The sequence below is a fragment of the Triturus cristatus genome, chromosome 9, assembly GCF_964204655.1.
Source record: "Triturus cristatus chromosome 9, aTriCri1.1, whole genome shotgun sequence".
Taxonomy (NCBI): Eukaryota; Metazoa; Chordata; class Amphibia; order Caudata; family Salamandridae; genus Triturus; species Triturus cristatus.
The window spans coordinates 1,092,971,291-1,092,998,692 of record NC_140592.1 but is presented as its reverse complement, the minus strand read 5'-3'; the positions used below and the strand labels follow the sequence as shown (position 1 = coordinate 1,092,998,692).

At 39.7% G+C, this 27,402-nt stretch overlaps 1 protein-coding gene across 1 annotated transcript in view; it reads left to right on the top strand.

The window, feature by feature from the left end:
* Positions 1 to 26,989, top strand: part of TMX1 (thioredoxin related transmembrane protein 1) — a 67,221-nt gene extending 40,232 nt beyond the window's left edge. Inside the window, exons 7-8 of the mRNA XM_085626963.1 lie at positions 10,102 to 10,171; positions 22,041 to 26,989. Of these exons, the coding sequence (XP_085483089.1) occupies positions 10,102 to 10,171; positions 22,041 to 22,348 (378 nt within the window). The 3' untranslated portion in view covers positions 22,349 to 26,989. The remainder of the gene's footprint in view (positions 1 to 10,101; positions 10,172 to 22,040) is intronic.
* The last annotated feature ends 413 nt before the right edge of the window (positions 26,990 to 27,402 follow it).

Here is a 27,402-nt window from a genome sequence, read left to right as displayed (position 1 = left end):
TCAGCTCCCATCTCCTGACATTGCGGACAGTCTGCGTCAGTACGGTTAAAATACTTATTTATCTTGGCCGGTATCAGGTAGGCTCTGTGTATTATGTAATATTGGATAAGACAAAATCTTACACTGCGCATGATTCGGGCCTCCCAATCAACCCGCAAAGAGCAGAACTGCAGCGCCGTATGTGTTCTCAACGCTCCAGTGAGCCACTTAACAAGCTTTTGGCTGTACCCAGTTCATGCAAGTATTGCACCACTAGATGCGTGGGCGACTTCTGCTCTATGCTGCCCCACATTGTGCGCAGCGTGCCCATAATGGCTGCACGTAGTAAAAATTGCCCTTGCGGCAAGCCCGAGTCGCCTGCCAGTGTCGCAAAGGGTAACATCCGCCCCTCGCTATAGAGATCCCCAATCGTCGAAATGCCTGTTTCCTCCCATTGCACTATTTCCGCTCCCATTACCGCACGGTGTCTCCTAGGCGTGCCCACCACCGCTAGGGATGGCGCATATGGGACCACGTTGCGCGTGACTTGCACTAGTTCCCTCCCATTACCGCACAGTGTCTCCTAGGCGTGCCCACCACCGGTAGGGATGGCGCATATGGGACCACGTTGCGCGTGACTTGCAGTCTACGGCGGTAGCAGTAATAGGCTACTTCCAGCAACTGCTGGGTCGGCAGCCTGCCCCTCCTTTTGAGGTGAAACAACTCGATCACGTGTGATTGTGTAAGAGCAGGTGCCTGGGTCACCAAATCTTCCAGTTGCTGTGCGCTCAACCACCTCGCCACCCACTGGAGTTGAGCAGCCAGGTAGTATTGTTCCATATGGGGCAAGCATAGATGTTCCTTTTTAACAAGGTGAGCGAGATGATGCTAGAAAGCATGAATCATGTCTTTGGTGTGGTTTCCCTCCATGCCCTAATGTCAAATACTTAATAATCATTTGTGCCACATTGGGGCAGTCATATGAGCAAAGGTTTATTAGATTTCAGTGAAGCCTGCAGACCTAGATCAAACATGTGAATGTGGAGTGTGAGGTTGCCTTCTTGCAGTGGTAAATAGTAGGAACTCTGATCTTCAGCCTCCTCTTTTTCTGGGTGTTGACTAGCATTGTTCTGGTGGTAGTTGGGTGCCATTAAACCCCTTGTAGGCGACAGGAGTGTTGCATTCCTCTGATGACAGTATTTCTCAGAGCAAACTCTTCTGCTGGGGTAGTTCAGCTCCGTCTTCTTGTATGAAGTATTGCTTTGCGATGTTGGGATTATGGGCTGGCATTCTTTCTGATGGGAACAGAAAGGTGGAAGTAGATGCACACGACTCCAGCACACACTACTCTTGTGGTAAATCAGTAGCAAAACATTGTTAGCTTTCAATAATTCGGGTTGTCCATGAATATATATCTTTTCAGCGCAGATAACCACTTTCTCCTGTGTTTGTCTCATCTAAGATCAGGAAACTAGTAGTGATACATGTTGTCCCCTTTTGGCCTTACTAATTTTGGTTCTCAACTACTGATTCTTTTGCCAACCAACTTCCTACTATCTGAGGTTACAGGTCTTATCCAGCATAGGCAGGGAGTGAGCCTATTTTCCTGTCCTGCCTTCAATTGATTTGGCAGCTTGATTGCTGAAATGTTGGGGAGAGTGCATCAGAAAAACACAGGAGTTTTAAACTACTGCTCCGTGTTACTGTACGGAAAATTCCCCTATGACTCTTGAATGGAGCCCTGACGCCACACTAGAGGGTTGGTGTTGCCCCAGCGAGCATATGCTCTCTTGGAGGGCCCTGTTCCAGGTGCAGGATTTGTTGTGCATGAACAGGGACACAGACAACTTAGCTCCTGCCACTTTATCATTTTCGCTGCTGGCTGGTTCACCTAGATTGTGCCATTGGATTGTGGCTAATAATCCCCACAGTCGAAGACTGCATGCATTGTGTTCCAGAAACTACCTTTTCCCCTTTGAAAATGTGCTTTTGGGAGGGCGCGTCATCTGTGCAGCACATCCTGAGTGGCACACAGTACATCCCTGATAACGTTTTTGTTTGTGCACCTGCTTCTGTAATATGGTGTGGGGCGAGGAATTACTCCTTTGCATGATGCCCTACCTGCATGCAGATGAAGGAACGCCAATTACATACAAAATACACTGATAGAATGTAGACAGTCCAATTTAGTGATCAGTTACTAAAAACCATAACAATCATGAGGTCATAATGCCTTTAAGACAAAATTACATAACATCAGGTTATAACTGCGTCTAAGGTTATGTGCAAATTATGTGCATCACACTTTAGCCTGTAGGTTTCTCAATTTGAGGACATTCTGTTGATCATCAGTTAATTGCAAACCATTCTTCCGAATTCATTAGTATTTACAATGAAAGAAAAATGTATAGTAAAATCTAAGAAACTATCAGCAATGTGTACAATAAGGTGCATTAGTTTAGCAGCAGAAAGCTGTGTGTACCATAGCAAATTAATTGCAACCCCCTTATTAGATAGGTAAAATGAAGTGGGCTTTAAAATTCCCCCACAACAAATTGCCTAAAAAACTGCTGTTCACATATATGATAAAGTGCAGTTGATTCAATATCTTCAGTATGTGATGTATGTTCACGCTGATAGCATAAAGACTGAAACCTAGATTTAATGTACATTATTAAAAGAGTTGCGCAATGAAAAGTGATGCGGGGAGCTACTTAAACTCATCTGCACTGGCACACTTGTTTGTGTTAAAAATATTTTATTAGGAATTTTTGTGAACAAGACAAACAAAAAAAGATACAGTGTTGGTAAATATAATAGTATAAACACTAAAATATTATCATAACAGTATCAATATACCATAAGTTTAGCAGTGTCATAAAGAACAATAAAATTACGAAGTTAAGAAAGAGACAAACGAGGCTACTCCTCAAACAATAGATATACAAAACTGTAAATAGAAGCAAATAATGTTATTGACCATTTTATAAATAAGTATTATTATAATCCTCGACTGGTTTCCTTAACAGTTGAAATGATATATTTTTTTATTGGTCCTTTGTAACATAAGTGAGCACCAGATCTAATAAAAATAACATGACCGCCATGCTTGGATTGATATTGCTTCAGATGATTTCCAATTGGAAGTAATGGATTTAGTAGTAATAGAAATAAGGAGATTAAAAAGTTTAGACTGGGGTTCCCGTATGGTAGGACGTAGGATTTACCAATAAGTATGCTGTAAGTAAGAGTCTCAGAGATGGGAAATATTTTAACAACGATATCCCAAACATTCTTCCAAAATTGAGCTATTGCATTACAATCAAAAAGCATATGTTTCAAAGTACCGTCATAACATTTGCAATTCCAACAAAGTGGAGAGTCTGAGTTTAGCCTTAAATAATTTATAGGGAGCCCATAGACAATTGAACAGAATAAAGGCATTGGTTTGGGATAACGTTACAGGAAACCATCCTGAAAAATTGATGGTCCATATTTGTCTCCACTCCATTAACGAAAGATTCAGGGAAAGTTCTGCATTCCAAAAAGTGGATAAAAAGGTAAGGTTAGTAGCATTTGTACAATGAAGTTGTTTATAAAATTTGGAGGCAGTGTGTTGGGGAGCAGGAACAAGTTTTAATAACATTTACTGAATCTGGAGTCTTAATTTGGGGGGGGAGACATTTGGAAAGGCGTTAAGCAGAGTTACAAAGAATTACATATTTAGGGGCTTCGGTATTGGGTAACATGAATCTGGCTTGTAGTTCAGAAAATGATAATAGAGCAATATCTTCATAAATATGCTGGAGAAAGAAAATACCTGCCGAAAACCATAGTTTCCAGAAAGCTATTGTATGGTTACATTTTAATGTACGATTGTGCCAAAGGGAAATCATATTTGAGTTTGAAATGTGTGATGAAAAGAATGGGTAAAAATAAGTAATATTTTAGTGGATACAATGATGGATGAGTATTTAAAGAGTTTATTTGAATTAGACATGGATTAAAGTGATGGGAGAGGAAATGGCGACACTAAGTTGTGCTTTATCATTAACTATTTAGGGGAATAGTTAGGGTCCACGCATGTGAACCAAAGTGAAACTTGTTTTAAAATAAATGCTTTGTGGTATTTGAAAAAAAATGGGTATACCAAATCCTCCATTTAGTTTAGAGAGTTTAAGTTTAGTATATGCAATACGAGGGGGTTTGTGATTCCATATAAATTTAGAAATAAGCTTATCAATTTTTTTGTAGACTGATTCGGGTAATGGTACAGGGATCATAGACAAGTTATCGAAGATAATTGGAGTTAATACAATCTAATGGTTTCAAGTTTCCCCACAACAATGATCAATGTAGTGTAGACCATTGACACATTTTTTTCTGTAATTTTGGAAAATAAAGAGTCACAATTAAAAGTAATGGAATATTTTAAGGGAAGTGAAAAGAGTATACCTAGATATTTACATTTCTCTTTTTGCCATATAATTTCAGTGTTTTCCAGTATTGAGGGTGTACAATGAACATTTAAGGGAAAAAAATCTGTTTTATGAATATTCAAATTATAACCAGAAAGAGCAGAATATTTACGTACATCTAAAACCGCAGGTAAAGATGTGGCTGGATTACTAAAATATAGTAGACATCATCTGCATAAGCAGACGTTTTAAGGTTAACATCAGCTAACATTCCTTCAACATCAACAGAAGTTCGAATGTGGGAAGTAAAAGGTTCAATTGCCAATAAAAAAAGAGGTGACAATGGACAACCTTGTCGAGTTCCTCTATGGAGAAAGAGGGATTTGAAAACTGACCATTAATAACAAGTCTGGCAGAAGGGGAGCAATATAAAGTCTTATCAGTTTTATAAAATTATTACCCAAATTAAAAGAAGAGTGTTCGAAAAAAGAAATTGCCATTGAGCTTTATCGAACGCTTTCTCTGCGTCTAAAGCTAGTAGTCCAGCATGAGAGTTGAGGGTAGAGGCCTTTTCAATAACATGAACAAGGAGTCTTCTGTTGTTAACAGAAAAACGTTTGCCATCCAGATTTATCAATATGAATAATGACTACAAAACTCGAGCCAATCTGGTGGCTAGGATTTTTGCAAAAATTTTACAGTCCTGGTTAATCAAAGAAATAGGATGATAATTTGAAACTTTAGTATGGTCTTTATCTGGTTTAGGTAAAACTAAAATTAATGCCTCTGTAAAAGAACCATTGAGTAAACCAGATTGAGCAAATGTAGTGAATAGATGATGTAGGTGGGGAATAACAGTGTCAGCAAAGGTCTTATTAAATTCTGAAGGAATACCATCAAGGCCAGGAGATTTTTGAGGTTTAAGTGATTGAATAGCAAATAAAAGTTCATCAGTCGTGATAGGATTATCTAATTTGATTTTATCAAGCTGGAAAAGTTGAGGTATATTGGCAGAGGTTAAAAAGTTATCGATAATTTGAGAATCTAGAAGGTTTGGGCGACTGTAGAGTAAAATTAAGGAAATTCATCTAGAATGTCTGGGGTAGATACAAAAACGGTACCATTGTGTTTGTGGATAGCATGAATTTGGTTTCTATCTTTCTTGATGCGCAGATATTTAGCTAAAAGTTTTCCTGACCTATTAGCACTAAAAGCAAATTTAGCTTTCTGGTTAGCAATCTGAATACCAGCTTTTTTACTCAACATTGAATGATATACATATCAAAATTTTTGTAGCGTGGTTTTAAAAACGAGATTTTGAGAAGATATAAACAGTTGTTTAAATTTTGCAATCTGTTTTTCTAGGAGTAACAATTTGGTGTTAAACGATTTATTCTCATGCGCCATTATAGAAATACCAATTCCTCTGAAATAGGCTTTAAAAGCATCCCATTTTGCAATAGGGGAGGTGTCATCATCAAGATTGTCAAAAATATTCATGAATAGCTTTTAAAATGGTATCTTTATGAGTGTCTTGAAGAACATCATCAATATTCATGCACCAACGGGAATGAGAGACTGAAAAATTACCAGTTTGTAAGTGAAGCGAGATTATTGCGTGGTCTGAAATTTCAATACTACCAATAGTAGGCTGAGTTATAGTTTTCATTAATTCTCTAGACACCAACAAATAATCAAAGCGTGAATGAGAGTTTTGTGGATTAGAGAAAAATGTGAATTGTTTCTTGGTGGGAAAATGAAGCCTCCAAGTGTCAACCAATTTAGTGTTTTTAATTAACGTTCTGAGGGAATGAAACGCTTAAGGAATAGAATATTTGGTAGAGGACAGTATCTAAAAGGGGGTCCTTAATCAAATTAAAATCTCCCCCTAAACTTAAAGAAACTTTCCCAAGTTGTAGAATTTCAGAAGTAATGTTAGACCAAAAAATGGGTTCATCTGCTGTTGGTCCATAAATGTTAATTAGGTGTAAAATCATATCCCCAAATTTAACTTTGACTAAAAGAAATCTACCTTTTGAATCAGATTTTTAGTCTAAAATTTGTAGCTGAAGAGATTTTGAGGAAAGAATTGCCACTCCATTCTTCTTTCCGTGCACCGGGGAGACTATAATCTGGCTAACCCATTTCCTCTGCATGTATGCTAAAATAGTGTCATCAATGTGAGTTTCTTGTAATAAACAAATATCAGGTTTTTGCCTATGTAAATAGTCTAAAATCTTTAAACTGGATGACGTAATCCCTTGACATTCAAAGAAACAACTTTAACTTTAAGAGAACTATTCAAGGTTTAGGAGATAAAGAAGGAAAGTGGATAAAGAGTGGAGGAATTACAGTATACAACAAGAGTATATAGGAAACCAAAGAAGTAACCAATAGACATGGAGGACATAAAAACAATATGATGTGAACAAGGTCGCGGAGGCGATCGAAACGCGTCTGAGGCGGACACTTGTCTGAACCATTACGGTGAATAAATCTAAAATATGGAACTGTGAACCTGTTGTTTTTAATTCTTTAGGGATATCTTGCGGCGGTCTGTACCTGCTTTGTATTCCCTCTTGGAAATTGAAGGGTAGGAATATGTGTGTGTATATATGTGTGTATATATATATATATATATATATATATGTATGTATGTATGTGTATATATATATATATATATATATATAATCAGTAATGAAGAGACACACACATGCATCCGAGAAGAGGGATGAGAGAAAGGAGGGGTACACCCGTACTAATGACAGGAGTAATATTAACTAGACGTCATTATACCTACGAATTACCACACAAGAAATAAAGCATAAGTAACAATATTATTTAGATAACTTCAAGTTGGAGAGTCATGCGTATCCATTGATAGAGGAGAGTGATTATCCAGATATCTCCAAATCCTTTCGGCTGCTGAAAGGATTTGGAGATATCGCCTTTCCAAATTACGCATGATAGATGGATCGAAAAGACCATACTTGAAGCCAGAGTCTCTCAGTCTTGGTCTCAAAGCTGAAAAATCTTGTGGTATCGCAACAGTCTCCTTGGAGAAGTCTTGATGGATGAAAATCTTCAAGCCATTAACTAGAAGAGAAGGGATTTCACGAGCTGCCTTCCTGATAAGAATGAGGTGAAGATGGTGTAGAACCTTGAAGATGACTTGCCTGGGTCTGGTTTCACCTGGTTTACGATGAGATGGAATGCGATGTGCTTTATCTATCTCAAATTTTTCAGAGAACTTTACATTCAACAAATTAGGCAGTACATTCTCTAAATATCGTCTGCAATCATTCCCTTCAATATCTTCAGGCAAATTAAAAATACGTAAATTATATTGTCTATTCCTGTTCTCTAACTCAAGTAATCTAGTATTAATGAAGGGAATTTTTGTAACCATTGGTAATATTTCATTCATTTTGGTGATAACCTGTAACTTAATCTCATTATCAGTAACCTTCATTGAGAGACTGGCAATGTCTTTTCTTATATTTTTTATTTCCATGGCAATATTATCAGTGTTTGATCTAACAGCCTTTAATTCGTCCAGAATAGTAACAAGGGAGGGTTCAGATGAATCTACCATCTTTGACTTCAATGGCGGAGGAGAAACTGTTTGTTTACGCTTATTTGCTGTAGATTTACTTTCCATTCTTAATAAAATTAATAAACCCAGGGAAAAGAAATCAAGAATTGCAGTAGAAATAAAGATAAATAGTTCAAACCAGTGCAGCAGCTAAAACCAGCTGTGGGTTTAGCCAAGGTTGAGGTAGCGCACTCTTAGTGTAGGACTCCACCTCCCTGACAGGAACCTTGGAGCAAGCTGAGGGAAGGCTCGGTGGAAAAGAGACTGCAGCCAGAGGAAGTTCAGAAGTCACCCAATTTGCCAGAAAAGCTGCAGAAACACTCTTTGTTGCAGGTAGAAGATTCTTGTGGCAAGAAATGCAAAAATCCTGTGAAAATCTGCTTATTTTACCTCAGCGTATGGACGGGTGAGCCGGAGTTTAATTACGATCCGCCATCTTGGATGACGCGCTTGCGCTTCTCTCTGGAACACTTGTTTGATAAACAGGCCTCTAAAGTTCTTTCCAAAAGACCAAACCCATTCAGAGTATCTGAACCCCTTTTGTTTTTATAAACCCATGATGTTATGGAAGGTTCGGTCTCCTCCAAGAACTTGTAATTGTTCCACCAGACCAAATGCAGCTTTTGTGAGCTTCCAAGACAAGGTTCCATTCCAGACACTTGTAGAACACTACAGCTAAATTGTACTTAGCAAGAAATAACTATGTGAAAACATGCTGCTTGCTTTCAGAATGAATGCAGATGTATGTAGACCAGTAAGCCCCATTTCAATGTTATCAGACTACAACATTTAGCTACATAGCCTAGGAATTTCCTTAGTATACGAGTACTGGCTTCCTTTCACTAGCATTCCATGCAGACCAGATTTACGGGAGACCAGTGATATTTTATCACATGCACTATATTCTGGCTTGCATTTATGTTTGTAAGTTGCAGTTGCTCTCTTGGTAGTGTTTCTGATGGGTCTACTTGCCTGATCTAGTCATGGAGTTGGTGCCATGCCCCTTCCACTTAATTCTCTTCACTAGACTCAGTGATATTTACCTGTCCCCTGGTATGTTCCATTGCCATCTCAGAATTAGTTTGAAAGTTCCCAAGTGGTCAAGTTTGAGTCTTGATTTGAAATGCACATTTCATATGAAAAAGCCTACAAAAGCTGCTGTATTTATCCTGAAATCATGTGCATCATTCCAGTTTTACATGAGTGGAGGCCTGTTAATTTGGTGTGCGATTTTAAATGGGATTGGTCTCCAACCTTTTTTGATATATATGTATTTATGTTCAGAGAAAATCAAACCGAGCTACTGATATTATTGTTTTAATAGTGACCACACACAACTGATACGCTGACATTAGTGGCTAACATATGCAAGATTACTAGCAGTGATCCCCTCAGTGCAACTAGGCAGGGTTGCTAGCAGTAATGTTGAAAATGCTTTGCCAATTTCGAATGCCTCTGTTTGGGTAATTCAAAAGAGCCATTGCTTCTATACCTTAAGCACCAAGGTATTAACATTGTTAAATAGTCTCACCAAAGCAACATGTTTTTTCTCTCCGATCAGCTTTAAATATATTTTAGAAATTCAGTTTTTCTTGAAATATAAGTTTAGGAGTTTAAAAAAAAGAAAATCACATGTTTGCATCTCAAATATACACTATTGATTATGGTATTTATACATGTATTCATCTACCAAGTAAAAGCTTCTAATTTGGAAGGTTAGGCTGCGCACAGGAGAGCTACTTACCGCTAGCTGAAGAGCTACCAGTAGCTCACAAGCTACTAGTTGGAGAAGCCTGGTTTACACTGTGTTACTTTTGGATTGCTGTTACAAACGCGGTGAACGCATACCCGAACAAGGTATCTCAGTTTAATTATTTATTTATTTATTTTTTAGCTTATTTATTTCACTTGAAGGGTGTGAGATGGATATACTAAATAGTTGAAAAATATAATTTGTTTTTGTCCAACAAGCAACAAAAGGTAAAGGTATCACATACAAATATTTATGTAACATTTAAAAACACAGATCTTTAGGACTGTTCAGAAAAAAGAAACCCATATTGAATTGTTTTGTTAAACTCAATTTTGGACTATTTTTTTCTTTCCTAGATAATGGTATTTATGGCAGATTATCTTTGCCCATCAAGAAGACTTAGACCACCGCCATATACTTCTCAGAGTAAGTACAAATGCTTTCTGTTTATGCACTCTACTTCGAACGCGACATTAATTTAGTGAGGATATAAATTATTTCAACTGTTAATATTTATGTTCATGTGTAGGTCTCGGCTAGCGTGGCTGCGCACATGCGCAGCTCGCTCTGCGAGATTTAATGATTCTGAGGGAATTCTGTAAAGGGCTTCAAGCCCGCCCCTCTTTCCCATTGGCTGGCGTCACCGCTTATGCTAAACGGTGGCCAGCCATTGGGAAAGAGCACTTTGTGACGTAGACTTTTCCATTTTTAAGATGGCCCACTTGGACGGGCTCATCTGACTTCCTCCCATCGCAAAAGGTTTCTTATCTTTATGGGGCCATGTGTGTCAAACACATGACCCCATAAAGACAAGCTCCGCCGCGTGTTTATTTTTGCATCTCGCTAAACCGTGGCTGCCTGGCGAGCGCGCACTCCAGCCATCATAACCCCTCTCCTCCACTACCTGACACCCTCCGCGACCTCCCCCCGTCTCGGACAATGCAACCGACGATAGTACATTTTGCTGCTGCAAAACCGGGATCGCAGGCAGCTCCGCCAATGCACCTTACTCCACTGCGTATTGCTACAGTTATACCAATATTTCTCACACGAAGTGTGCCTCTCTCTTGCAATGTTCACTAGTGTTTTATACTATTTATATAATGTGTAACGTAACTGGTGCTCATGTAAAGCGCTCCAATACCTTTGGGTCGAGTTTGCGCTATGTAAAAACGCAAAAAATAAAAAAAAAATAATAAAGTGGTCATCCTAACACTGCTTTGTCAATGCACGTCACATAAATAATGCCTCGTTTCACTATAAGCATCACGTAGGGCATAAAAAGGTCTTCTCGGGCGCTTCACTAACTTCGTTTATACGTAAAATCAGTTCCCTCCGAGATCTCCCAAAGCACCTCAGTTTACAACCTGAAAATTCTGCCGTATAGAGAACACTCGGGTCCGCAAATGTGCCTCACTGTAATGCCTTCTGCTGTTAATCTACTGTGACCACACACTGGTCATTGAAAGACCTTCACGTTTGTGCGTACACTCTACGCTCTGCACGGTCTGGGACTTCTATTCTGGCTCCAGAAAATCTATACTGCACTATAAGGATGAAACACTCATGGTGCGCCACGCCTCACTGCTGATCATTATGGCCGATCACACTTTACATGGGTACAGTTGGGTGGATACATCTGTGAAGAATTCCTTCTCTAAATTTGTGAGCCAACCAAACTAACGCATCTTTTACACTCTCGATGTGATGTTGATGTGGGGATCTGCACTTAAAATTTATTTCGGGGGTAGTGGTTTAGCGGCGACACCCTTCATACTTGCTCTTAAGTTCATGTGCGAGGGGACTTCATCAGCCTATCAAGCAGCATGAAGGGGTTCTCTTCTTTCTAACCCGCAAGGCAGTTTACGTGTGTGGTATTTTACAACACGTGTGCCCTTTCGGTCATCTTAAAGCGAGCACGGGTACCTTCTTCCCCCCCCCCACAATTTAAAGCAGTGATTGGGTGTGATACTCCCAACATGTAGACAGTGTAAAAGGCTTCTCTCTTACAACCTCACTCGAAGCAATGTTGGGTAACTTTCATCTTACGTTTTACCCAAAGCAATTTGTTAGGGCCTATCTAGGCAATGTTTGGTGTAAGGAGCCCCCCTTCCCCAGGAGTGTGCGTCTGAGGCTCCCTCTTCCAGCTCCCCAATTCTCCATTCCTCCCAGCAGTTTGGCTTGACGGCCGACTTTGAAGCAGGGAAACCAGGTTTGAGTCTTGACGGGAGACTCAAACATCTTGTGATTCTGGGTAAATCACATAATTTCCCCGTTCCTAACAATGAATGAAAGTGTCCGTCTGTGATACAGCTATACCCCAAGCTCGCATTATATAACATAGTACTGAAAAAAAAAACTTCATTTTCCATGCGCACTTTTTGAAAATCCGATCATGTCTCACATTTTATTAAGTTAAAGCCATTTGCTTTGCTATACAATGCCATTCGCAAAGCAAATGGCTTTAACTTAATCAAAGGTGAGACCTATTGCATTTTTAATGCTTGTTGTCTATATGTCTCTGTAGCTAATTCTGCATAGTGAAATGTTCCTAAACATACATAGCATCATAAATATGAACATCATTATGCTTGCCTTTTTCATTTTAACAAAGGCTTTCTAAAAACTGGATATCTGAATTAACTACATCTACTTCAGCCATTTTAGAATTATGAGACTTGCACACAGGTTCCTCTATCATCTGTGACCAACTTGTTTTAGATTAGCCTGTTTCCTCACAAACACAATGATAGCATTTTGAGCACCATAGAGTTGTGTTTGGTTACTCCTTCCATACCAGGCTGTGCCCTTCATGAGCTTGGTACTTCATAGGTCTGACTATATTCTTGATGCGCTGTCTCAGTGCAGGAGCTGTGATTCACCTCAGAGTCTGCCTTTGGACAGTAGGATGTGCTGTTATAGATACTTTAGCTTCAGTAAAGCATTGACAAAAAATGTTTGTAATTGTTTAAGCATAACAGTAGCTGTTAAGTTAAAATTGTAACAAAAATGTAACTTTGACCTCTACACGACTGTCTCAAAAAAATGGGAGTAGTATTTTTATTGGCTCTGCCATTAACTAGCAGAAGTGGTGTATGAAAGTCTACCACATCTTGACATTGGGGACTGGGAAATAGCTAAAAATAATTAGGGTACCCTCCAGAAGAGAACTTCTCACTATTGATTCATATGGTCTTTATCCTGGATTTCTTTTTAGGTCTCGCTCTCGAGACCTATTGTCGCCGAGATGCCTCTCAAGGGAGACAGACTGGGGCACGCGCAGAGTGTTGTGATTGCTGTCTGTGAACGCGCTTCACATGAACAGCATTTGTGCCTCGAGTGCTCCTCCCCGGAAGACCTGCTTAGTTAATTATAGGTCTGCAGCGCGCGTGCGCGCGCGCCACGGTCCGCCGGGCTTGTCTTGTTTGGTATTTCAGGCTGTCTGGTCAAACAGTGTCAAACGTTTCTCAGATGCTATACATACAAAAAAACAGCAATTTTAAAGTAACACATACCCTGACTTTGTGAAACCTCAGAAGTTTAAAGTAAATATTTATAAAATGTCAGTAATATTATTTTAAACTTCACACAAACCACTCCCCTGCAATGAGTTGTCTATACCCTTTTCCTTACATATTTTGCAGTATACACAATCCATTACATCTAGTCCAGCCATCTGGGCACCACATTCATCCGACCTATAGGCCCGATTTAAACTGTAATGTGTAATGTGTGCCATAATACCCATGCAATGTTGAATCCATCGGAAGTTTTATGAAACAAAACACATGCATGGACTTACCAGGCATTGCAGGTGATGGCCGTGTTTCTCCTGATTTAATCCAGTCGGCAGGCTCCACTTCACAGAGAGGCATTCTCTTCTCCCTGACCGTGCTGTCATAAATCGAAGCAAATGCAGGTCAGGGGGAGCGTGAACCAAGCCTCCCATTCCGAAGGGCCTTGTATAAATGCAGCGGGAGATAGTGAATCCACATCGGGAGATCACTGCTCTTTATAAACAATCTAAAACTGTTGCCCACTCCAGCACCTGGCCTCGGCCTTGTCAACCCCAGGAGAATACCTCCGGCAGGGTTTCTAATTGCACGCACACACCTACACTTTAACACACGGTCAAGCATACAAAGATACCATACAAAGATACATACACACGCACACACGTTTGCACGCATACAAAGACAGTAACACTGACACACATTAGGCTGCCCAGTTGACTGGAACAGGCACTGAAGAAATGCGTATGACGTAGTTTACCTAAACTCATGATAGCGCGAGGCCCGTGCACTTCTATTTTTGTACTGGTGTGAACTGGATTCTGCGCAGTGAGTCATCAAAACTCATGCTGATACACTGCGCAAAATCCAGTGCTCCACTTCCAGGCTGCAGCCTGTAACCCTACCCTTCTCCTGCTCGTCACAGAGTGGGTGGGGTCAGTAATACCACCCCGGTCTGTGACGATATGGGGAAGGGTGGAGAGGCTAACTCCGGGCCTTGATTGATGTGAAGCCCCAGGTGCTGCAGGGCTTCAGCCTGAAGCGCCCGGGGCTAACTTTAACAAAAGTTCTACAAGGGGAGGAGCTGAGCCGAGGAGGCTGATGACATCACAGACCTCCGGGCTGTGAAATAGTCAGCTCTGCAATCAGTTGCTGCCCCAGGGAATAGGCTGTGAATGGCCATCGTATTTCATTACATGACATGCAGTGCATCGATGTTTTCAAGATTAAGCAATTAGCTTGATTGCTTAAGAATGACTGGGAACAGAGTGCGTTTGTGTGTTTTGTTAAACTGCTTATCACAGTGACGTTCAAAGCAAAACAATTTGGGGCAGAAAACTAAAGGGGGCGTAGCCCCATAGACCATATAGAGGAACCGCCCCTGCTCCTTGAACCCTGGTTTGAGATTATGTATCAGACAAAGCTGGTTAACTCGATAACCAAGCCAACAGCTTAAGACCAGTGGCAGCACCTGGAGGAAGAACGGTCAAATTCGCTCTATATTTAAGTTCGACATAAATATACAAAAAGTCAATTTTGCCTGGTCTTGAAACAGTTTCCAGGTAGCCATGGGAATAATCAAGAACGCATGTAGTTTAAAAGAATAAAATAAGAAGTAAAGATTTGGGATGGTTTGTAATGGTTAATCTCCGTGTTTGTAGGGGAAAGGGGTGGCGATTGGTTTGTTTGATTCCTAATGCCAGGAGATGAAAAATAAACCCCCCAAAAAGCTGAAACATTTAAATGATCCCTATACAGTTGATGCATACAGAGACATTCAAAAGCACAAGGCATGGATAAAACGGAGCAAGCAGCAATATTATATGGAAAACTGGGAGATAACGTCTATTTTTCATCAAAGGATGTGCATACATTTTGGAAACTTGTAAGATTAGGTGTACATGACCTGAATGTATAATTTCCGAAGACGTCTGGGTGAAGCATCTATCATTGATATATTAGGTCGTATAAAAGTTTTGATACCTCAGCAGAGATTCCTTCAGTTGATAATGAAATTCTTACTCTTTTTCTCCAAAGCAACAGTAAAGCATACTGTACCTTCCATGAAACTAGCAAGAGCAGCAAGCCTGAATCTTCGGCAATTATAATGCAACCCAACCTAGACTACTACTTTCTCTTTTCAGGAGCATTTAATATATTCATAATATGTGAATAGCCTGAGATGTGTCTAAGTGCCATTATGAAACCCATATATAACAAGCATTGGCATAGCCAATAGGTCTCGCCTTTGGGACCTTAGAAGTGTTTAGCCATGCAACACATGTTATTCTTGGAGGTCTCCAGAGGGGCAGTGGGATGTATTTTGCTTGTGCATAAAAAGGGGCTGGGAGTAATTGGAGAAGGCCCAGTATTCCATATGCCAACATGCTAGAGGTAGTGATGCTGTTAAATATGCAAAATGATGGCAAATGGGTGCAAATAGAAGTTGGCGACGAGCTGTAGCCACTCACAAAGGTTGAAGTGGAAAGGGTCTATTGGCAACAACATTCCTAAGCTTTTAAAATGCTGCCAAAACAGTTCCCATACTTTTTGTTGGAAAAAAAGACAATGTTTGTTTACCCTCTGGCTGAAAGGGTAACAGCCTTCCCCTGCATTGCGAAGAGAGAGAAAACAGACAACTAAAGAAGAAACGAGCCTTCTCTCCAGGGTGTCCTGTTACCAGAAAGAAATGTAAATGTGTGCAGTTAGTTAATTGGCAGATCTAAAGGTTCCTTAGGAGCCAGTCAAGGCTTTTATTCATATGATCACCTGAGGCTTCCTGGTGACAGTAATTCATTTTGAGAGGCGCTTTCTTTTATCTTTTATTTGTTTAAAAATAAACGTGCATGCTGAGTGCCGCATCCACTTTAGGGACACTGCGCTCAGTTTCAAATAATTTTTAAAAAACTTTATTGGTGAGCATGGCACCTGCTTCACGGACACCACACTCTGCAATACAACAGGTCTCGCTTTTGCCAAAGTTTGACCTACTGGTATCGTAAATGACAATGCCTTTTATTATTATAAGAGGCATTGCCATTTACAATGCCAATAGCTCAAAATCTCGCAATTGCGAGACCTATTGCATTGTAAAAGCTTGTTCTTTTTATTTTTTTACAACTAATCCTTATAGATGGGGGACAAAGGGGTAACTCCTATAGTCACAGTGGCTATCCATTTTTGTTAAAAAAAACAAAAAAATGGTATGGACCCTGCAAAACTATTGTGAGTATTTCTTTTATTTCTCTTCTTATTTGTATATTTTCTACTTGCACAATAGCAGCATCAGTACCAAAGTCCTGATGAAAGTCAAGAACCCCTGGGATTTTCCAGGAAAGATTAACCTGGCAGATGAATGAAAAAGATGTTTGTCATGAACAATAACAGTACATGACATCTCTGTGCAGAGGTTCCCAACTCAGACCACAAACTGAAACCAGTTCGGAATACGCTTGAGAAGACCCGAATAACTACATTTGAATATAAATTCCAACAATTGAAGGAAGAGCTGACAAGGCTGAAGATTAACAGAATATAACACACCTCCACCCTTTATAATGAATAGCTAAAATTAACTTGGGATTGGTGGAAACCGAAAACTAAGAGAAACCTTTCTTACAGTGGTATATTTTGGAAACATTAATACAAAACAGTCCTGTAAATAGTTTGGATGTCATCCTCTTTTCCCTAACCGTGACCACAAGTTGTTCCGTGCTCTCTAGGACATAACTGCTAGAAGGTTCATTCATCAATACATCCAGATTTGCTTTTATGCTGTCTTCATCTAACTTATCGATGTCTACCATCGGCTCACTACCACCAGTTGGTGCAGGCAGCATGGAACTCCTCACACGGTCTCTTGTGCTTACATCAGTAATGGAAAAACCATACCTTTCATTCTCCTGAGGAACCTTTTATAAATCAGAATTCTCTCCAAAGTTCCCACCAACTTAATCCACACAACCTCTTCGTAATACAGCGACTCTCCGTAATTCAACAACTTTCTCTTCATCCACCATTTGTCATTCTCCATCAAGCCTGCATGTTAAGTTACTCAGATGATTTTGAGTGATTAAAATTTGAAAATCTTCTTTTTGATATTACCCAGTTTTTGAATTTTGACAACATCCCCATTTTGAATATCCATCTCATTGAATGCTATGCAACTCATAATTCACTTTACTTCTCTCCTACACAGTTTCAGTCTTTTAGCAACCTCTGATACCATGGCTGCACTGTGGCTGCTTTGGTCATCTGTAGCACCCAACCTGGTGAGAGCCTAGTCACTGAATTCCTTCTACGTAATAACATGAACAGAGACTCTCCTGCTTTAGAATTAGGGCTGTTCTAATAGTTCCAAATTCCATCATGTACAGAGTCCCTCACATTCAAATCTGGGTTACCTGCTAACTAAACCATCCCTTTTATCATGCAATTTACTCTCATCCACACCATTTCCCAGGGACTGTTTGAAGCAGTAGAAAGATGTTGGATGTCAAACGTCAAGAATGACTCCATCTGTTGGAATTTGAATTGGGTGCCATTATCACTGACCAGCTTCTTTCGGAGCTCCTTCACAGCTTAGCAGCGTTTTCCAAGTATCAGCCACATTTGTTGTGGTTTTTTTTTTTTTTCTCACAAAACACCCATTTGGAATGGCCATCCACCTCCCCTCCCCATGCGCTCCATTTTGCCAGAAGCCTCATAAAGAGCGTGTATGAGCACTACAAATCGACCTCAGCGTCCATGTTGGGCCACCAATAATAAGATTCAAACCTTTTTTGGGGCCTGCGTGGCCTGCATGACCACGAGGAGTCAGTGGCGCTAACTGGGTTCTCAGATCTGTAGGTGGAACTGCCATATTACCCATAAGGAACAAAACGTCTTGAATAATCATACTCTTATTTTAGGAAAACTTAAAAGTTCACCTGATAAAAGTATGTTTTGTTGGCCCTGATAAAGTATGTTCTCTGGGTCAACCATAGGCAACACATTCTTAGAGCTTATTCAAGCATGTGTGTGTAGCATAACATTCCTTCCACAAATTCTGTTTAATCACACTTTGTGAAACAACTAAACCATAAAGAATAGCAATTACGCACTCCATCATCCTCTTCATAACCCTTATCAGATTTATGAACAAGACATTGATAAGAAGTCTGCCCTGGAATTCTCCCAAGAATGTATCTAACCTTGAAATTGAACGCCTAAGTTTTGGCCAAAAACTTGATCATTCAAGGACTTGCGTTGCTCAAACCCTTGTTTCTCAATAAATACACTAAAGGTTTATGATCTGTGACTAATATGAACTTCCCCCTATAAATTAGTTGCAAAACGATTGACAAGCCAAAAGCAAGCCACACCTTCTTTCTCAATTGTGCTTTAATTACATTCGGCACTGGAAGGACACCTGAATGCAAATGCTGCTGTACTTTACTTCGCCGTTATAGTCTTTGTTTAATACAACAACCAGCCCAATGCCACTAGTATAGTGTAACAATTGAAAGTGCCTCATCTCTGAATTCTTTTAAAGCCAGGCCTCAATAATTCTACAGTTTAGCCTCTCAAAGTCCTCTTTTTCATCAGTTTCCTATATGAAGTCAACACTACTCCTCTGTGACTTTCTCAAAAGTTAAGTATGCGCGGCAGAGTAATCCACAAATCGCAAATAATACTTGCACTCCCCCAGAAATTATCCAACTTTGTCTGTTTATAAGATCCAGTATATTTCTAATTGCTGCAATCAGATGTTTTGTATTTCATACATTGGTCTGATAATTGGTGTCCCCAATAATCCACTTTTTTGAGCAGTTAAGAGTTTTATATAGCGCAAACTTGAACAGAAGGTATCGGAGCGCTTTACATGATCTCCAGTTGTATTACATAAGGACACATTCATTTTTTTTAGGCATGGGGAGATTAAGTGATTTGCCCAGAATCACAGGATGTTGAGCGTCGTTGCCGAGACTCGAACCTGATCCCCCCCCCCCCCCCAGATTTGAGGGCGACAGCCCTAGCTGTAGGCCAACTTCCTCTTAGTGAATGTTTAATACGTCAACTTAGTAAGCCATGACTTCCTTGTTAATCTCCAAACAGTTCAAACATAAGTTTTTAGGTCGAGCGCGCATGCGCTGCTCTGCGAGGCTTCTCTGTGTGGGTCTGACTGCTCCCACGCATTGGATTGGCTTTTGCGTGTGTCTTTCTTTAATGAAAGCATGCAAATGGCTAAAGGTGGCTGCATGTCCCACCTCTTTTGAAATGTTCACTCCCACGGCGTTTTGCCTCCGGAACGAACAGCGGCTCGCAGGGCGGCAGCTGCAGTGCCTCCTTGTTTCCACATCCAGGCATTCCCCGGGCGAGTGACAGTCACTGACAGAGTGCAAGGTCCATAAGCTTTTCTGCGTGCCTGGTACCACCGCTTCCCCCGCGGTCATCTCACTCGCTAAGGCAGACCATGTGAGCGTCAAAACAAGAACACAACATTATGAAAACTCAACCAAAGTAAACAAGACACAGGAAGCCTTATCTGCGACTGCAGGCAGAGGGAGGTATGCTAAGCAGCCCTTCGGTTATCACTCCATTCCTTTCTGGGGAGGGAGGGAGGGAGGGAGAGAGGAGGCGAGTGCGCTAGTCCATGAGGCGTTAATACCCCAAGCCTTCCAACCTTTGCCGGCAATCCCAACCCACCCAGCCCTGAGGCTGCTTCGGATTACGTATGATGTACTCTTTAGGCACTTTTTTAAATCCTCCTGTTACTCACCTTCACCCGCAGCCTGTTACCCACCCGATTGCCAATAGCTCGCCCATAGGCATATGACCCATTGGCTTTGTCGATGCTTGTGTTCTTTTGAACCACACCCTTGACTCTTCCCCTCCCCCCCCCGTATGCTCACTGACACAGCCCCATTGAACTCGGAATCACACTCCCCCACTTCCCGTACTTTTATTTAAAGCGCTTCAATCACTGTCAGCGCTAGACCATCTTACAGCGCCCTGGTACCCACAGGCACAGGAAAAATGCCCCCTGGGATAGCCTACACCCCCCTCTGAAAGTGCCTCCCCCAACCCCCACACCTTCCATGCACTGTCAGAAGGTCACGTCTCGGGCCATTATCACTCGAGAACAACCAGTCTACTTATGTCCTGAGTGAGGAAATGCAAGCCAGAGCACACTAACCCATTTTAATGGGCAGTACGTCACCAAATTGGCTTTTTAATGTGAAAACAGCACATGTGGTTCGACAGCCCCTGGGGGGCATGCGCAGAACGGCACTTTCACATCTGCTGGGTGTAGATGGCACCTTCCTCTTCAAACAAGCATTTGCAATGCAAAAGGTCTTGCATTTGCTTATAAATGACAATGCCTTTTATTTATCGGTTTTGAAAACCAACACATAAATAAAAGGCATTGTCATTTACAATGCCAATAGCTCAAACTCTCACAAATGCGAGATCTATTGCATTGCAAATGCTTGTTGATCATGAAGCTGCTAAGCCTAGTCTGAATGGTGTGTGTATATATCTCTAAAAGCCCTAGAAGGAGCATTAAACGCTGTCCGTGAATGGGACTCCTGGGTCAATTCGACCTGATGGTAAGCACCTCTTAAGTGAGAGGTTAAAAAGAACTTAGCACCACCCAGTTGAGCCAAAATCTCCTGAATTTTTGGTGAAAGGAAATAATCTACAAAAATCAAAAGTATGCTTGCTGAGGGACCTTAAGTCTACACATAACCATATATTACCTGTCTTTTTCTTTGCTACGACTATCTGAGAGATCCATTGAGAAGAGTTTATGGATTTGATTACCGTGTTCTGGTGAAGCTTTGATAAATGTTCATTCAGTTATGACCTGACACTCAAGGGCGCAACATAAATCTTGTGTACAAATGGTATTGTCTCAGGTTTCAAAACATTTTTGTGCTTGTCCTTGAAAATTTCCTTTGAGATAAGTTTCATCCTCGTTATCAGTCACCAAGACCAAATCCCTACATTTGTTTCCATGTGATTACCAAACTTTTAGACAGTGCAAATTTTAATCTGCCATAACCAGAAGCCCTACATGAAATTTGAGCCTGACATATCCAGAGCAATTTTCTTCCAAGGCGTGTCATGTCTGCTGAGTTTTATGATAGTTAGTGTAACATGCATAGGAATCACCCTGTGCCACCTAGATTTCCATGTACATATCTAACCCGAGCCACCGAAAATCCTCTCTGATACTTTTTTATTGCCACTTGTTCTGGGATGGCCATCTTGCTCTAAACTCAACTCTTTGGCTCCCACAGCATATCAGCACATCGCACCACCCCATCTTTATACCCTCAAAGCGGGCTGCCACAGGAATGCCAGGTCACTCCTACAGTATAAGATCCTGATTTCTACTGAGGTAGCCATACCCCTGAACACACCCTGTACAGCCCTGCGCAAATCTACCCGATGTACATAGTAATGTCTCAAAGTATAAAATATTCTTGATAAATTCCAAACATGTTAAAAATGCATAATTTGAAATGATAGTTCTAGTCATTTAATGGTTTTCTTATCTGGCGAAGACTATTAATTTTAGATGATTTCTCAGAGTAACAGTTTTCATAAGTGTAATTATGTTGGATAACTGCTAGTATTGTACTGCTGTTTAAAGTGTTGTCTTCTTCATATATGTCCCATACTCTAGCCTTTTCCACGGCACATGAATCGGCATCTTCATGCCACATAATTCAAGTACCCCCTGCTTCTGACAACTTTGATGGACCTTTTACTGATTTTATGTTTTTTCCTTTAAGGAAAACTGACCCCTGAAGCTGCAAAATTATTTAAAAAATTGGAGGATGAACAGGAGGCAGATGAGGAGGATGAACAGGAGGCAGATGAGGAGGATGAACAGGAGGCAGATGAGGAGGATGTCTCTGATGATGAACCAGATAAGGACAATGCCTATGAAGATGAAGCTGATAAGGAAGATGTTTCTGATGATGGTGCTGAGGACGATGTGGATAAAGATGAGGAGCTGGCAGGTGGAGACTATTCACCAAGTTCTGTTAGGAAACGCCCTGTTCACAGCTTAGCTGAAAATGATAGCCCAGAACTGTAGTATTATTTTTTTAAGTATTTATACATTAAATAATAGGATCTGTAGAAAGAGGCTTGATGTGAACTGGAACAACTGCATGATCCAGGCATTCGTATGGATTATAGAATGTCCTGGAATATATTTTCAATTTTGGCAAATATTTTTTACTGCAGCCAAGTTCACCATGCTGAGAGGGAAGCGTAGAACTAGCAACAGTGTCAGGCAATGTGTTGTGTGACTAGTTCATTTGCTTGGTATTGTTTCAGATCTGTATGCAATGTTAGCAGTACGTGTTTACCACACTAGGGAACACAAGTATGAGAACAGTGTACCTTTCTCCTCAGATGGTGCACTTAGATTATTAAGAGCAACGGTAATTGTGTTCTCTTGAATATAACTGGCTCAGAGTCCAGCACAATTATGTGTCATCAAAGAGGAGCTGACCAACATGATTGGTCGTGTTTACAAAACATCCATAGGTGTATTGAAACTAGAAAATCAGATCTATTCGATACATGTTGAACTCTTTAGTCACTTGTTTTCTTTCCTAGTTACTCTAAAGAAACCCATCTGCAACCAATTTATCCCAGCTTAACATTCATTTGGGGTACGATTTTTTGATCTTTTGTCAAGACCTGTGCACACACAGACTTTGAAGTCATTCATATATAATTTCTCTAAGCTTTTAATGCTTGCTTTTGTGTTTAAAAATAGCGAATTGCTGTACCAGATTTTACATTTATTTTCCGTGTTTGATGTACTGATTGTTTTTTGGTTTTAGTTTCTCATTGTTCTCCTCTTACTATAGTTCTCAGCCATGTTTTTCTTTCTTAGGTCTAGTTTTAATCCTCACCCAGTATGTGAATACGATATTGAATAATTTTTTGCCAAATCTTACCTGCCATCCATTATTTTTGAGGTGCTATCCAGGCACATACACATAAGTCCAGCAGAGATCTGAAAAATAACGTATGCAATTCGTGATACTGTTTTTAGGTCATGTTTTTTAAACAAAAATCTGTTGTGAAAAGGTTTTGATGAGGTGCACATAGAAAGGAGATAGGGTTGCCAAACAGCAGCCCCAAAAAAAGAGTGCCTCTGTGCACATGTGAAGATTCCCACACATACGCATACACATGTATGTTGAAACACACATCACACTAGTGTGATGAAACCCCTAGTACAGCACCAGACACAGCCATTGCTGCTGTATTTTCCGTTGTAGTAGTGGTATTACATTCATAACCCCTGCAGCATCCCTCCTTGCTCCAAATCCAAGCACATTGTTTCTCCACCAACTTTTTTTTTTTGTAAAGCTTTTATCCCCTCTGATGGGGTTAGTCCATTTTTCCCTGTTGATAGCAAGGCTTTAAATGGAAATCAAGTGAGAGCTTTCATTTCGGAAGAATAAAAAATTCGGAAAAACTGCTGCCTTCTGTAACAAAATACCTTCTCGCTATTCTCTGTGTTCTTTATTGCCTTTTTTCCCAGCCTTGGTACCCACCCAAGTTGTTGTTTTTTTTTTTTAACACTTTTCAGCCTTCACTCCGGACAATTGCTGTAACTTAAGAAAAGATTTTAATGTTATCATTAAGGTAGTCTTTCCCTGTGCTGACGTTGCCAGTAAATAGTCTATTTCGTAGCTGTAGCGAGTTTGCCATCTTTACAAACACTTGCTGGAAACCGGAATACACCACCGTAATTCGTATACTTTTTCATGTAGCTTCAATTTAAGCTCCTTAGGGCCCCTTTTAAAGCAGCATATTATTAAGAAAAGTTAATACCAAACATGATATTACTGATAATGGGCAATTGTACCTTTACCTGCTCATTGCAAGTTTTGACATCTTGAATGGGGAAAATGTATGCCCTAATTTGTATTAATGCATAGATTTCCTTTTTAGCCCCCCCCATATTTGGGCCTTTTTTTGTGCATATTTGCACCTTCTTTTTTAGCAAGCAGATGTGTGTCCTGAAATGCTGCACTATTTATAATTCTCGTTCTGCCAGAAAGGAAATTACCCGTTCAAATTAATATGAAACAAGCCACAGACAGGTATGTAAATTGGGGATATGAGACATTTTGATTTTTAGGACCCTCAAAGTTGCATAATTTTGACAGTTGTGGATGCATAGTTAAAAAGCTGGAAAATATTCTACACACCATTTTGTATCTTATCATTACAATATGTCATTTAGACATAAGTGGCACTTATTTAAAAAACCTGTTGGCTATGAGAGAATGGTACACACAGTGGCATCTGCAGTTATGTATTTCCTTTAATTTCTTTAGGTTTTTTAAAACTCTGAAAATCAGAAATGTACGTGGGTTCCTTGCGAAAGTTACACAGCCAGGCCTATTGACTTGCAGACTTCTGCACTAAACCAAGGTTCGTCTTGTACATTCATGAAGTCTTCCCAATGCTGGTATTTTATTTCATGCATGGGTAACCAACATATTCCATTTAATATGATCTATTGACCACCTAAGAGCGTGATTATATAACACAAGCATCTCACTGCTTGTGCTAAAGCACAGACGATTGATGGAAATGGAGCCCTGTTGAAGAAGCATGGTGTAATTTCCATCAAGCTGATAAACCTCCATTGTGGGTATGCTTTTTGTTCCATTAAAATATACCTGCATGCTATTTTTTTAAATTATTGGGTTCTCACCCTCCCTGAAAGTCCTTTTATGTTCTTGGCATGCACAATTTTAAATTTATACACAGAGTAAAAGTTTGGCTGGGGCATTTTCTGGGCAATACATCAAATTAACACTTTTGTATTGCAGACCAAAGCTAAATTAAAAGCATATGGCCTCTTTTGAGTCCATCCCTTGCTATCCCTTTCAGTTGTTTTTTTCTTTTTTCCAAAATGAATCCATTCACAATCACCAGGTAAGGTAATGCAGTATTAGGTTGAGAGGGAATCATATTTTATTGCTTCAATATTCCTTTTGTGTATTTTGTAATCTTCTTTTCCAGGGAATACAGATGCTGATACTCCTCCCCATGATTTTACTGCATCAACTGAAGTAATGCTTGTTAGCAATTCAATTAAAATCAAGTATTCTTGGATCCCCTGAGGGTGCCTCTGCTGCATTTGATTTACATTTTTGTTCTTCTAGTTTCAACTGATAAATATGTTTTGTTGTTTAGACCAAACATGGCAAAATTAAAATTCATTTTTGCCATTGACCCTAATTTAATTTTGCTTAAAGATATGTAGGCCGTGCTGCTGTGTGTTCTTGCTTGCATTCTTGCTCTATTGATTGTCATTTTTTGTGTGCAAATTTTCCTTTATCAGTGTATGAGATGTCTTTTTTTCGTGTGTGGTTAGCAGTGAATCTGTGTAAATAGTTTGTTTCTCACAATATTTTAATGTGAAAAGAAACTAATTTGAGTACAAACATTCTGTTACAAATGTACAGTATAGACGTTTACATACTTTTAATTCATATTGTTGAACCGCTCATTTTTTTCTTTTCTTTTTTCAAGTCATAGTGCAAAGGAGGGTTTTAAGTTATTGTCTGTACATTATATTGGTGATAGGTCCTCTCACACTTTTTGACCACAGTTTGAGTTTTTATAGCTATTTTCATACTTTTAGATACTCTTGATACTACCACTGGCTTTAGAAAAAGCGAAATGCCCCTCCTTATGGTCCAGTGTAGTTGTTCCAGGGTTTAATATATATTCACAGCGAACAAAATCTGTTTACTATTGCACATTTTCCAAGCTAGGCATGTTCTTCATACAACACTCATGGACATATGCAAATTATTCAGCAGGTGAAATGCTTGTTTTTATGAGAAATATTATAGACGCTACCTCCTCACGTGCATTGATGCAGCATTCTTAGTTTGCATATTTCAGCTGACAACGGGCACAGTTACATCTATGTTAAAAGTAATGTCTTGATGGAGGCTTTAGAACCAAAGCCTTTAATCCATGCTCTTCCCTCCTGCTACCAACAATCTTATTTAAAATGTGAAGTGGCATGTTTGAAAAATATTACAAAATTTAGTTTATCATGTTCAAAGATTATTACCTGTGGTTTCAAAGTCATTGAAGGGAAAATCCCAGTAACTGTCAGGCTTAATGGTGATCTTAAATAGTTTTCTTAAGGAAAGCTCCATCATTGCAAAAGTGGACAAATGTTGGATACAAGTGTAAGTGCCTTATTAGCGGACATTCTATTATGTGTAGAATTTCTATCACAGGCTGATATTCTACCCTCGTAAAATAATCTTGCTTCTCCACTTTTAGCCAACTCACTATTTTGTGTTTGGTTATGTATCTCTTTTCAATATGTGTATTTTGTCTTTCACACCGTGTAACCAATATCTGTGGGCCTGTTCATACAGGTGCTCTGTTGCCATGTGGCATTTTGTGGTGTGCTGGATCGATCGTTTAAATCTGAAAGATTGGAGGTGAATTCTGTTATATTTCTTATTAAATAATTGTGCTAATCAAAGTTTTTTCTTTAAAAGAAAACCAACATCTTTCTAGCAATTACAGTTGTCAAAATATAGTGTCTGTTTTTTAACCATGAGTTGTTTGATGCGGAACTAAGTTTACTCTGGTTTTGAAAATGCAGTGCAACATCTATTTTTCTAAAATTCTCTAATGCAATTAATAAAGTCTGCTTTGGAGTTTGCTTTGGAGTTTTTTCTCAACTTAAAATAAATGAGTTTTTTATATTAAAAAATATAACTTATTTAATATGAAATTTGGCAGTTGAAGCAGTTCACATGTTCAACTAATTTAGTTGGCATTCCTGGTAAACAGGTTATTCTAAAGAAATCTCAATTTCTATTGTTACCATTTGTTTGGATAATAAGATAACTTCTCCAAATAAACCTGTTATCTAAGTGCTTCTAGAACTGAGGAAGAAGCACAATAACAGTTTACCAGCATTACGTTCTACCTTCCTTCTTAAAACTAGGGAACTGATCTTGTGCACCCATCACGGCAAACACACCTTGCCTGCAGATTGAGATAGGTGTGAACTCATTGTTGGCAGCAAAGTACTGGGGCAATGTTCCGGACAGCACTAAGAATGCAGAGAGG